The 11,699-nt window shown below is 40.0% G+C and overlaps 1 protein-coding gene across 2 annotated transcripts; it reads right to left on the bottom strand.

Annotated features, from left to right (window-relative positions):
• Window positions 1-1,492: 1,492 nt before the first annotated feature.
• LOC112394990 (RAD52 motif-containing protein 1-like) lies at window positions 1,493-10,277 on the bottom strand. 2 transcript variants are annotated; one of them, XM_024737996.1, is made up of 7 exons: window positions 10,182-10,277; window positions 9,622-9,801; window positions 6,390-6,512; window positions 5,845-6,013; window positions 4,791-4,889; window positions 3,059-3,144; window positions 1,493-1,594 (listed from the first exon to the last, which is right to left on the bottom strand). In XM_024737996.1, the coding sequence occupies exons 1-7, from the start codon at window positions 10,275-10,277 to the stop codon at window positions 1,493-1,495; spliced, it is 855 nt and encodes a 284-aa protein (XP_024593764.1). The 2 variants fall into 2 exon arrangements, with proteins under 2 accessions (XP_024593764.1, XP_024593765.1); XM_024737997.1 differs by lacking the exons at window positions 3,059-3,144; window positions 4,791-4,889; window positions 5,845-6,013.
• Window positions 10,278-11,699: the final 1,422 nt, after the last annotated feature.

The raw sequence follows: 11,699 nt of genomic DNA, 5'->3' as shown, positions 1-11,699 counted from the left end.
CCCCTGCATTGGCAGGTGAATTCTTAACCACTGCGTCACCATGGAAGTCCCTGGTTAGCAACTGTTCACAGAGGTAATACTATATGACCTCCCATTATATTATGAGTTTTAGGCTTTAGTTTTTCTTTTTACAGTAGGTGGTTTGACAGGAATCATCTTAGCCAACTCATACCCAGACGTTGTCCTCCAGGATACGTACTATGTAGTAGCACACTTCCATGACCTAATGTCCACGGGAGCAGTCTTCACTATTATAGGAGGCTTCCTACACTGATTCCCACTATTCTCAGGTTATACAGTTAACTCAGCATGAGCAAAAATTCACTTCATAAGTATATTTGTAGTAGTAAATATGACTTCCTGCAGCACTTTCTTGGCCTCTCAGGGATGTCACTACGTTAGTCTGAGTACCCTGAGGCACACACAACATGAAGTATTTTGTCTTAGGCTCATTCATCTCAGTAGCAGCGGTAATGCTAATAATCTTCATACTTTGAAAAGCATTTGCGTCTAAGCAAGAAGTCTTAGCAGTGGAAACTTCTACTCCTAACCTAGAATGGTTACATGAACGCCCTACATCATATCCTATGTTTCAAGATCCTACCTATGTAAATGTAAAATAAGGAAGGACTCAAGTCCTTTTCAAGCAGTTTCAAGCCAACAGCATAACAATTATGTCTTTCTCAATAAATGAGATAAAAGTAAAAAGTGATGTAGCTTTGTCAAAGTTAAATCATAGGCTAAAATCCGGTATGTCACTAAGGCATATCAATTTCATCTAGGCTCTCAAGACACAACATCACCGATTATGGAAGAACTTTTACATTTTCATCATCACACAATAATGATTTTTAAAATAAGTTCTCTAGTCCTCTATATTATTTCACTAATATTGACATCTAAAGTGATTCATATATATACAATCGATGCACAGGTAGAGAAAATGTGAACAATTTACTAGGCATTATTGTAATCTTAGCTGCTCTATCATCATTGTGAATCCTTTACATGATACATGAAATCAATAACTCTTCCCAAACCATAAAAAACTATGGGTCAGTAATGATACTGAAGCTACAAATACACAGATTATGAAGATTTAAATGTTGACTCCTCTGTAATCCCCACATCAGAGCTAAAACCAGGAGAATGATGACTAATAGAAATCAACAACCGAGTAGTTAGAGATAGTCATTGAATATAAGTTAGTTTCAGCTGAAATTGTTGTACACCCCTGAGCTGTTCCTTCTCAGGCCTAAAAAGAGCTGCTATCCCAGGACGCCAAAATTAAAGAATCCTAATTCCAACAGGACCAGGCCTATGTTGTGAACAAGTTATTCCACCACCCCTACAGAATTTGTTCTTGTCATTGTTCACATTTGAGCCGTTCTAATGGGTGTCTCCAGCAGCCCAGTGGTGGAGGGGGGTTGGGAAGGATGCAGAGCTTCCCGAGAAAACCAAAGGACCTGGCACTCTGGGAAATTCAAAAGTGCTAGTCCAGTTCTGGCAATCTGAACACTTCCTCCTGAAAGCTGAAGTCTGAGAGACATTCTTCCTCCCTTTGGCCACATGGCTGACAAGAAAAGTAGCTGACCTGCAAAATGAGCACCAGTTAGGGTGGTGGGAGGGGGACACTCCTTACAATTATGCTAAAATGTTGCCATTTCCTCCAAACTCTCAGTATTCATGTCTCATTATTCATTCACAACTCTGTTATTAGGGGTTACCACTGAATCAGTGATGACTCCAGAATTTCTGCAGGAGGGGTTTGGGGCAGGTGAGCAATTCATTCTGGGAAGGAGAGTCTAAAACCAAGTGAATGGCCCTTTACATTAGCATGGGAAAACTTCCCCCATCCCACCTTGTCTCAACAGAGCCATTAATCTAGAAAAAACGACAGTGTCACTTTTCAGAGGCCTACCCTGTGTGAACACATGGAGAAGACACTTAGAATGTTAAAGTCAGCATGTTAAGTAATTTCCTTGAAATACTGTAACTAGCACTCAGTTTACTTTCTTCACAGTCCTTTTCATAATCTATTTAATTTTAGTCCTTTTTAATTATATGGTACACCTTTAACACCTAAATTCCAAGAGAGAAGAAGCTTCATCTTATCTCCAGTGCCTAGCACATAATGGTTTCTAAATGGAACTGATTCCAAGATTGGCCTCATTTAGGAGTGGATCTGTTGTTAAAATCAGGTTTCCAAAATCTTTAGTATCAATACGGAATCCTTTCCTCTCACATTTCACAGGAAGCTAGACTTCTTAAAGCCCAAACCTGGATACGTTTGAAGTTTCCTTGACTGATTTAAATTGAATTAAAATTAAAATAATTATTTTGTACAGGAAAAACTTTCAATTATTTTTTTTCATTTTTCAGAACATAACCACCTTTTCTTTCTCTACTTTCTTCCCTTCAAAACAAACTTTGCAACATTCTGGTGAGTTAAATAATCAGAAATCTAGCCCCAAATTAAGCTCTCAATGACATGAAACACATTTTTTGCTCCTTTTAAATAAAAATCCTATATGCAGTACATTAATGTTTTCTTTTAGATATTACATTGACAACTTAATCCCTAATTTGAGGTATCCATATAACTGGTTTACAGTAAGGTTCTTTGGCAAAATATTTAACACAAGATATATATAAGATGTTGAGATCTGAGTAATATACCTTACTTGAAAGGCATGAATAGTTTTTAAACAGTGTAGCATAATCACACTTAAGACCATAGTTACTTTGTTCCCAAGTCCCTGCAATTCTATTTGAGGGGAGTTCTAAAAGGCCTGTGTCTTCTCCTGTGTCCACAACTGTAGACGTACACTGATGGTCCTCAATCCTGCTCTTCAAACTTCAAATAAGGGCTGAGAGACAAGGCTCGGGACTTGGAAAAGTCCTAGAAATTCCCTGCCTCAAAAGCACTTTCGGAGTTTCACATTTCCCTAAGGAAGACAGAGCTGAGTAGACATGCCCAAGTCTTCCAAATCCTGCTGGTTGTTTTGAATTATGGCTACACTGGCTGTGTACCCCTTGAGTTTTTATCTCCACATACTTGAATGAAATCCTGTAGTTCCTCTTTGGTTCTAGCATCTGTGACCTCTTCACAGGGTCTATATGCCACAGCTGTTTTACCACTTTCTGAAATCAAGTTAACAAGGATCAATTCAGAAGTTTTCTTGTTCTAAAACTTCCTGTATACAATGGTAGCACCGAATAATTAGACATTCTTTTGATTTCTAGAAGCAGAAAATAAGAGCATTTTCCTAGAAGTTCCCTCATCTGACACTTCAGTTTTTATCATAATTATTTGTGAAAACATATATAAGTAGCATCAACTTTGGTTCAAAAACTTTATGATCTTAGAAATAAGAACTAAGGAATAAGGACATAGAAATTAAAAGCTGTGGAAACAAAAATGTTCAAACACAATACAATTAAATAGGAAGGCATTAGGTGTGGGTCAAAGTGAGTTCAAACTTGGGATAGATACCACTGGACTATAATAGATACTTCCTATTAGAAGCAAGGCAAGTGCCTACTCCTTGGGACCAAAATTCTACCAGATACAGTGAAAAAAGCTTTGGAGACAGAGACAGAGAGAGAGAGCATTCGAACACTCTACTGGCAGAAACTGGCCCACGTACCCTTTGGACAATACAGCTTTCCTCAAGGCCAGCTAGAGCCACCAGGCTTTTTGATCAAAGGAGTTTTGTGTACATATAAGGAGTACCTTGGCATATTAGGCACAAACAACCCAGGCATTTAGTTTGGTTCTTAAAGGTTGTTACCCAGAGTTGACAGCTGATGGAGATTCTGCCTGATGACCAGGGAAGTCAAACTTCACTGGAAGGACTGCCCAGGTTGGAAGGCCAAGACCAATTCAGGGTCAACTCTTACAAGCAAATAAGCTCTCTGACAACTTCGCTAGGATTTCTCAGTCTCTCAGCCTGCAGGGCTGTGAAGCAGGGGAGGAATTCTGTTCCGGGAATCTATTAATCATAAAGTTTCCTTTGGGCACAGCCTGTGCCATACTCACCACCGTATAACTCGATAGGGAACACAATCAACGCTATTCAATAGCATGACCACTTTCAAGGCTCACAAAAACATAGCCAATTATTATATAAGAATCATATTCACCCAATATATCAGAAATGAAAACTGAAGTTAAACTGATTCCAAAAACATAATCTAATAAACTCTTCAACAAGGAAACAACGGTAAAAATAATAGTCAATATACTTTGTCTGCTTACTATGTTTCAGGCATAGTTCTAAGATTTTTACATTTATCACCTCATTTACTCTTAAAATATCCCCGATTTGGTGGTAAGCTGAATTACTAACCGTATTCGCAGATAAAGAAATTGCAGCTTAGAGATATTAAATACCTTCAAATGTCTCTGGCTGGAAAAACCTAAAATTGAAACAACAACAAAATCTAAAAGACAAAGTTAGGACTCAAACACAGGTGTCCAAGGCTTATAATCACTACCCTATTCTGTATGATAAGCAAGCAATTGAGGGAGAACTGGATCAAACACTTTCTGTATGAACTGAGGCAAGTGATTCTACATCTAAACACTGGGGACAATAATATTTGCTGTTGTTTTTCTCATAAATGCCACAAAGAACAGATGTAAGACTGCTGCTGTGAAAGCATCTGGTGAATGAAAGAATAAGTAATGTCGTAGATAACCGTTATTTTCATCCAATTAACTTTTCAAATAAGTTTATTTGCTCACTGCAACTGAAGCACTTCAATGACAATCAAAAAGGTCTTACCTAAAACCACAATAAGCAATTTCTGGAATGCATCTGTCATAGCTTTCTGAATAGCAAGTTTCTGGGTTACCTTCCTTCTCATAAGGAATGATAATGACCCTAAATCCAACCAAAACAGATGAATTTAAAACGCCTATATGAATAACTGATTTCTAGGTTATATGTTTAAAACTAAAAATGCATCTGTGATTCTTACATCATTATCTCAGTGATTAAGGGCAGGCACAACACTGGGGTACAGGTGAATGTCTCCGTTGCAGGTATACCCTGGCATGGCACATTTTTACTGCTCGGATCTATTCTGGAATTTCCTAAAATACTAGACGGGAAATGCAAACCAAGAACGTGACACAAATCTCATATTACTCACAGATTTCAAATGGACAAGCTGAGGCTACAATGATACAGAACCTGCTCTTCTGTGTGTAAAAGGCTGGATTCATACAGTGAGATAGATTTGATTGTAGTGCAGATGATCTGGCCTCTACTCAACCATCACCCACTCAGGTGGATGGTGGAGCCTCCTCCACCCCATTCGCTAACAGCCCTGCCTCTGACTTAAAACCCTAAGCCCAAGTGCCATGGATTCTAGGAAAAAACTCAGTACCAATCAGAATCCCCTTTCTAGGGATCTACATTTACTTTTTCCTCTCAGGCCCTTCTATAGGAGGCAAAGGACTGAACCCTTCCACAAGAGTTTATTTCAATCTTTAGACAACGATTTTGTTGAGATAAATGAAGGCCAGAAGACATGTGCATTTGAAGGACTATTTTAGTACAAAACAAATTATTAACAAAAGCAAAAACAAAAGAACTAATTTTCCCTCCTCCTAAGCTTCTTGGCAGGCAGTCAGTACTAAAATTCTAAAGGTTAAGGTGCTGTCAGGTATTGCCTAAGATAAAAACCTATATTGTCGGGCAGAAAAATTCTTCCCAGGGCTTTGGTTGCTTAGAAAAGATGATGATGTATCTGAAAAGTTGGGTTTCAGAAGGAAAGGAAAAAAGAGAAATCCCACTCTCTCACCTCCACACACACACATACTGGAAAACAGACCTTCCTCCAACTTATCCAAAGGTTCCTCAGCCATGCCAACTCCGGGACTCCTGCACTCGTGGGAGGTGAACACCACCTCTAAGGCACAGCAGAACTTCAGGCTTTGCTTCTGAAGTGGTGTCACAATATCTTCATTTTCCCTTTCTTCAAGGTTATAAAGATCCCGAAGCTGTTAGGATTTTGAATTAAAGGCTAGACTTCAACATATACTGTTGTTAGAAATAAATACTAAACTCCAGCAATCCCAGGTAATAGTTTAGGTATGCTATAGCTTCAAAATCAACTGAGACTTGCTAATGAATGACTAGATATGGACCACTATTTTTTTATGATATACCATACAAATACTGGAGAAAATTATGGACACCACCATCCAAGTCATTGAGATTATCACTAATTCTAGGTGGCAGGCCAATGCTCAGATACTTCCATGTGGAAGTTTCTCACATCTCCTCCCCATAGCCCTGTTCTATTCTTCTCTCTAAAGTCTAGGAGTTCAATGTTGAAAAGAGTCTGGTTAGTCAAAGAAAATCTACAGAGTTTACCTTGATGATCCTTTTAGACCACCCATGGAAACCAAAGTAGTAATTTGCCAATTCTTGGCATCTGGACCTGTTTAGGGCAAGTGTATTATGTTGAACCGCCTTATGTCTGGTGCCGAGACGAACCTAAAGACATAAAAGACCTAAAAATATCACCACCCTACATAGAGACTTATTTTGGATATACCTGAGATTTATCAATAACAATTTTATAGAGTGGTTGTGAAGATTAAGTAGGACATTTTAAGCAATGAGTTCACAATGATTCCTAAATAAATGTTATTTATTATTTTTAAGTCAGTAGTTTTCTGCATCATTTCCAGGGCCCCTGATTAACCGGAAGCTTCCCTGACCTCTGGTGGTGAAAGTGATGATGAAAGCAACCAAGGAAGCCCAGCAGAAGCCTATTATGGGGTTGGGGGTAAGCAAAGGAAGTGAACTGTTTTACTCGTCTCATCCTGTAGCTCCTGCTTGAGAATATGACCTGAAGAGGAGATAAGATGGACCTGCCACTGAATTAGGACCTTAATCTGTAGCACCCCCTCCCCAAGTTACTAACCCCTGTTAGAAGAGGAAATACGTATACCTCTATAAATGTAAATGAAGCAACGAAAAGAATTAGAGGTTCATCTGCATTAACAAGCTTCTTTGAGAGTGCAAATATTTCCAGTCTTAACTCCCTAAAGAACTTACATATTACTGTGGATTTTTTTACATCACTAGTTCTTTTTTAAATGTCTATTTCCATTTTGAACAGGGTATAGTATATAAATATAGACATAAAAATTCAAATAATACAAATAAGGTCAAAGCATTGTTAATTCTTTATTGATTTGTTTGTGTATCTTCCTCTCTCACTAGTTTATTAGCTCCTTAAGTGTTTGAAGGAACCATATATTATTCTTTCCTTGTTACCAGAAACAAGCATAGATCTTGGCATATAATAGAGGAGTGATGGTCTGTTGACTGAGTGAATGAATGAGTACATAAGAAAATGAAATTACTTTCTCCAACTGAAGCTGCCTGCTGGGAAAGAGAAATGAAGACTAATTTTTAAATGTTGAGTGTCACATGGGAGGCTAGGTCCTGTGCGGTGAGTCATAATGGAGCTGTCCTGGAGAATTAGGAAGCTTCAGAAGGGCTCTGAGCCCCTGGGTAGTAGAGACAGTTCACATCTTGGATAACCTTGCCACAGTTCTTGCCGGCAAACATTTCCCTTCATGCTACTGAGAAAAACTCAGATACATTAGGTCTTTCCTTCATTTTATTTTAAGATATTATTCTCTTTTCTGTATTTATAAAAAACACAGGGGAAAAAAGATAAGAAGTATGTATAGCTGCCAATGAATAAAATAACACATGATTGGAACTTCCGTGCTGGTGCAGTGGTTAAGACTCTTTGGTCCCAATGCAGGTGACCCGGGTCCGATCCCTGGTCAGGGAACTAGGTCTCACATGCATGCTGCAACTGAGACCCGGTGCAACCAAATAAATAAATAAAACTGAAAAAGAGCGCATAAGTAATGTAGGAAACAATTTCGGGGTTGTGGGTTATAAACTAAGGCTCTGCATTAAATAAAGAAATCTAATACGAATGCCCTTTCCTCTCAACTCTATAGTGACTTGTAGAACATTTTCTTCATTACGCTATCAGTGATGGGCTTTATGCTGTGAAAATGTCACAACCTATGCTTATGGAATGGTCTTAATGTCCAATATAAGAAAAGAACTCATTACTCACAACTGATACCAAGTAACTGTTTCATAATCTTTCCAGGACCATCTGTAATATCTGAGTGGTTATGTGAAATGGTCGCAGGGTCTGCAAATTAAAGAATGTCTGACACAAAATCATTTCAATCCCAGGGAGTACACCCAGGATTGAAAAGGATGTTAAACAGGGTACAGAAGTGGGAGGTAGTGTACCTGGAGTCACATCTGAGGAGAGTTCTCAGATTCAATAAAGGTGAAATCAGTGAGTAAAGAAATATGGGTGAGAATAGGCAGCAAGGTCAGTAGGAAGTAGCCAGAACAAGAAGCCAATCAGAGAAGACACACAATTATAAAGGGAAAGGTCTGGGAAATCTAAGCCTCACTCACTTATTCAGAGGAATTGAAAAGGTCCTTGAAAAAGGAATGGTGGCTGAATGGAGGCACATAATGAAATGATAGTTCTGGGGAAGTAAAATTGGATGGCATGTTGATATGAAATAAGGTTTCTACAATGCATTAAAGAATATTTTAACCATTTTCTGGAATCTGAAGGGAGTTCTGAATAGGCAGTTTGAGAGTGATGATGATGATTCCCCCTGCCAGTGCAGGGGACACGGGTTCGATCCCTGGTCCAGGAAGATCCCACATGCCGCAGAGCAACTAAGCCCGTGTGCCACAACTACTGAGCCTGTGCTCTAGAGCCTGTGAGCCAAAACTACTGAAGACTGCGTGCCTAGAAACCGTGCTCTGCAACAAGAGAAGCCATCGCGATGAGAAGCTCACGCCCCGCAACAAAGAGCAGCCCCTGCTCGCCGCAAATAGAGAAAGCGGCGCGCAGCAATGAGACCCAATGCAGCCAAAAATTAATTAATTAATTAATTAATTAATTTAAAAAATTGTCAACCTCACACATTTAAAATCCACATAAAAGTAAATATAAGGAAGACTCTTGTGAAGATTTCTTAAATTAAGGGGCAGCATAAAATGACATGGGGTTTAACATCCGTTAAGTTTCGGTTTGGCCTCTAGTTTCCACATTTACTGTCATGAACCTTAAGTAAGTCACTTAACCATCCTGAGTTCGAGTTTCTTCATCTAAGAAAAAGAAAGAAACAACTAGGGAACTGGGGGATCAGTGGAGCAGTGCATCTGAGAGCATTCTGAACACCACAGTGCTGTACAAACGCTGGCCTTCCCCCACCCCCCACCGGGACTAAGTCACTTAACCATCCTGAGTTCGAGTTTCTTCATCTAAGAAAAAGAAAGAAACAACTAGGGAACTGGGGGATCAGTGGAGCAGTGCATCTGAGAGCATTCTGAACACCACAGTGCTGTACAAACGCTGGCCTTCCCCCACCCCCCACCGGGACCTTAGTTCCCAGACCAGGGATTGAACCCGGGCCCTCAGCAGTGAAAGTGCAGAGTCCTAACCACTGGACCGCCAGGGAATTCCCGATGGCCTATTAGTTTTAAATTCAGCACTTCATCCCAGTAGAGCGAGGAATTCAACATTTGGACCCACCTTCACTGGAGATGTCTGAAAAAGCTGCTTCTGGTTGCATGCCTTTTGGGCTCTGTGGGCATCCCTTGCTGAATAAAACTTGATGATGGCAAAGAACCCAGAACTGGCCACTGTTGCGTTTGGGAAGACTCGGACCGAATACAGAAGGCCAAACCGGGAGAAGACTGTGAACAGAGAACGCTGTAGGGTGGTCCCACGCTAAGTAAGTGCAGGAAATTTCAGGCCCAGGAAACCAAACCGCCCATTCCCTTATATTCCCCCAGCCCTTTGGCACAGGAAACTGTGGTGAGCCTGCTGCTCCAAACACTTCTCATTTCATGAACAAGTTTCCCTCTGAAATCCTAAGCTTCGAGAAGCATTAGGAGGCAATGCCTTCTGTTGGGAACTATGTCTCAAAAATCTATGGGAGCAAGTTGACTGCTCAGGTCGTCTCTAGAACTAAGATTCCTCTCAGCGGAGACCACAGGCAGATGAGGTGCTTAAGCAGTACCCCGGGGCGCCCAGTTACTGGGGCGCGGGGCGGCTTCCTCCACCCCTCCCTCCGCTCCGGCTCGTCTCACTTGCAAGGCCTCGGCCGTGGGTCGAGAGCTCAGCTCCCACACCAGCAAGCTTTCGTCACCCCCGAAGGGAACCGCGAAAGGTACCAAGTGCAGCATCCTACATCACCGCGCGTGCGCTGCTCGGGGTGCAAGCGGACTGCGCCAGCGAACGTGCACCCGCGCTTTTAAAAAAGTTAGTGCCAATAAATCTAATACATAGAAAAATAGTTGAAAGCCCCTGAGTGTTTTGTGGATAGAAAAGCTTGAGATTCAGAGCACGTTTAGAGCTTGACAGTCTAAGAATAAACTAACTCTCCGTTCCATTAGAAGGACTAGGTAGCAGCTTCTGGTTATGGAACCAGAAACTCTCAGGCTCTAAATAGAACATAAAACAGCATCACTTGTACCCTTTATAAAATTGCAGAAACAAACAAAATAAACAAAAATATATTTACACCTGTCCTATAAGACACAGGGTACTTGAGACCTAATGTATATAAAATCAGTTTACAAACTGTGATGCACTATATCAATAAGTTCTCCTTTGCAGAGAGCACAGCATAGGATATGAGGCCATTAATGTTAATTCCCTTCCCCCTTGGATTCCTTTCTCTTGTTCCTTTAACTATGCAGATCCCTTATATTATTAAGCTAACAATGTAACTGAGTTATTATTAGCTTAATAATGTAACCAAGAATCTGATTTTTAGCAAAGGGGTAGTTCTTAGAAACTTAGGGAGCTGGAACTCTGAATGAATGAATTAAAATAATGCAATTACATCATTAGTTTTAAAATTTATCATCATTGACTGAAATATTAAATTAAAAATTTATTATCCTGCAATTGAGACTCACCACAACGTGTGACGTCTGTCAGGCATTCACTGTCACAACGTAGCTTGAATGTCTTACAGACAACCTCAATAATATTTTTAAATTGGCAGAGGCAGCAGGCCATACGGTAGGTAAGATCCTACAAATGGAAACATAGGTAATTAAATTCATGGTAAAAGAGATACTTGAGTAGGTAGAAGAGGTAGGCCAAGGCCACCACAGACCAGTGCAAAAAGGAGTTCTTGGGGCATAAGGACTGCAGAACTGGATAGGGGCCTGTTGGCCAATTGCTCCTCTTGACTGTTGTAAATAAATATAGAGGAGGAGAGATTAGGATGGCAGTAGGTACGGTATGCCTAGAAAAAAGGGAATAGGGATTAGAATACGGTGACATTGATCTGTAGTTTAATTCAGAAGTATCTCCTTCCAACCCGAAAGCCTCACTTTGGGTTGAGAGTACACAGGAAAAAGGCAAACATCTAAGAAGAGTATGAATAATATTGCACCTTCTGGAGTCCCTTTCTCAGGTCCTATCTGTGAGTATTAATATATTAGAAATTATTCTAGTAATAAAAAAGCATCCTGTGGTTAAACAATAACAGAGATTGCATTGGCCAAATCTGGACAAAAGGAACATTCCAAAGAATAACATTATCAGTATAATAGGGAATAACATAGTTAATTTTTTAAAAAAGCACATGAGTT

This window comes from Neophocaena asiaeorientalis, unplaced genomic scaffold (genome assembly GCF_003031525.2).
Source record: "Neophocaena asiaeorientalis asiaeorientalis breed wild unplaced genomic scaffold, Neophocaena_asiaeorientalis_V1.1 scaffold324, whole genome shotgun sequence".
NCBI classification, from domain to species: domain Eukaryota; kingdom Metazoa; phylum Chordata; class Mammalia; order Artiodactyla; family Phocoenidae; genus Neophocaena; species Neophocaena asiaeorientalis.
This window is presented reverse-complemented; position numbering and strand designations above follow the sequence as displayed.